This window comes from Myotis davidii, unplaced genomic scaffold, assembly GCF_000327345.1.
Source record: "Myotis davidii unplaced genomic scaffold, ASM32734v1 scaffold341, whole genome shotgun sequence".
NCBI lineage: Eukaryota > Metazoa > Chordata > Mammalia > Chiroptera > Vespertilionidae > Myotis > Myotis davidii.
In genome coordinates, this window is record NW_006291021.1 from 200,881 (window position 1) to 202,942 (window position 2,062).

Genomic DNA, 2,062 nt, shown 5'->3' on the forward strand with positions numbered 1-2,062 from the left:
GAGTGGGTCAAAGGATATTGCTATCTCGGAGTCATGCCACCAGAAAAATTGTTATGTAATATACACAGCTTTCAACAAGGAATTAGCATTGCCAGTGTTACTACCACCATGCTTGCGTAGAGGGTCAGCATTTTCAGTTTATTTCATTGGACCAGTTAACGTCCATTTTCGTGTCTGCATTCTTTTTTATTCTTTTTTTAAATATATTTTATTGATTTTTTACAGAGAGGAAAGGAGAGAGATATAGAGAGTTAGAAACATCGATGAGAGAGAAACATCGATCAGCCGCCTCCTGCACATCCCCCACTCGGGAAGTGCGCGCAACCCAGGCACATGCCCTCGACCAGAATTGAACCCGGGACCTCTCAGTCCGCAGGCCGACGCTCTATCCACTGAGCCAAACCGGTTTCGGCTCGTGTCTGCATTCTTATATCCCGTGATGCTATGGCTGAGATTTAGGAGGCTCTGCAACTGACATGCAGTGTGACACCGGACAAGCTTCTCTTTCTAAGCCTCAGTTTCCCCACCTACAAATTAAAGGGTGTTTTGGGGGAGGATGGAGATGCCCTCAATGAACACTCTTGTTGGATCCTACTGACAACACTATCTGGTAGAGTTTATCATTACTTCCCATTTCCAGATGGGGAAACTGAAGCTCAGAGAAGTACGGCGGGTACTCCAAAGTCACACAGCAAGAAGTGTAGAGGTGAGACTCAAACTCAGGTCTATCTGACTCCAAACCTATTCTTGTCTTTTGAGGGGGATCAACTGTATCTCTCTCCCCCAAACTCCAGAGCTGTCCCATTCTCTCTCACTTTCATCTCCTGTTGCCATGACAATGAAACCCTGTAGTAGTTTCCTATGGCTGCTGTAACAAATGATGCCAAACCTGGTGGCTTAAAACAACACCAATGAATTATATTGGAGGTCAGAAACATGACATGGATCTCTTTGGGCTAAAATTAAGCTGTCGTCAGGGCTGGCTCCTTCTGGGGCCTCCAAGGCATTTTCCAGCTTCTAAAGGTCACCTGCATTCCATGGCTGGTGGCCCTCCCTCCATCCTCAAAGCCAGCGATGGCCTTGAGGTCTTGCTCACAATGTATGACTCCAACACCAACTGTTCTGGCTCCCTCTTCCCTGTTTAAGGACTCACGAGAGTACCCTGGGCCCATTTGGTTGATCCAGAATTACCTGTCCAGCCCCCTATCAGTTGGTTAGTAACCTAAATTCCATTTGCAAACATAACAGCCTCCCCTCTCTCATGTAACATAACACATTCACGGGTTTAAAGGGATGAGCAGCGTGAGGGGAGACCCTCAGTCTGTCCACCATATCCAGCTAGGTCACAAGGGCCTCTGTGACCTCATTATCCCCGGGACCCAAATTTACTAGGCAAATTTACAACTCCCACATGATTGCTGGTAGGCAAATCTCTTGCCAGGCATCTGAACCTCAATGTCCTGACTCTCTAGCTGCCATGGTAGTGAAACCTGAGGAAGCCCAGAACCCTTGCTCAAGGATCCAGACCCTATTTAAGAGGGTCAAGGCCTTGTTCACCAAAGCTTCGCCCCCTCCTCAACCCCCGTCCCCACCCCCACCTGTCTTCTGGAACCCAGGCTGTACTCACGTGTATGGATATGTGTTTGGGCATGTGAGTAAAAACGACCTGGAGCACCTCATATCACAGCAGGTGAGATACAGGTCACTCAGAATCTCCAGCCAGAACATTGTGGGGAGAAAGCCACACTGCCCACCCCTCTACATGGTCCACTTCCCTCCAAGCAGACCTAGAATTTCATCTTGAAGCCGTGAGGACCGGGGTGGGCCTTTTGCCAGGAGGGGGTTCTGGAGATGTGTCTGGTTCCAGCCTGGCTGAGCATGGGCAGCAGCTGAGTCTGCCCTGCAGGTTCTCCACACAGGAGAGCAGTTGATGGTGCCCATGGATGTCCTGGAAGTGGATAACATGGGAGCCTTGTGGAAGTTTCTGCTCTCAGGAGCCACGGCTGGGGCAGTGTCTCACACTGGCACGGCCCCCTTGGACCGTGTCAAGTGTACATGCAGG

General features: G+C 49.7%; 1 protein-coding gene across 1 annotated transcript in view; it reads left to right on the forward strand.

Annotated features, from left to right (window-relative positions):
- The first annotated feature begins 1,477 nt into the window (after positions 1–1,477).
- Positions 1,478–2,062, forward strand: part of SLC25A41 (solute carrier family 25 member 41) — a 10,360-nt gene continuing 9,775 nt past the window's right edge. The window contains exons 1-2 of the mRNA XM_006764252.2: positions 1,478–1,690; positions 1,907–2,044. Of these exons, the coding sequence (XP_006764315.1) occupies positions 1,478–1,690; positions 1,907–2,044 (351 nt within the window). The remainder of the gene's footprint in view (positions 1,691–1,906; positions 2,045–2,062) is intronic.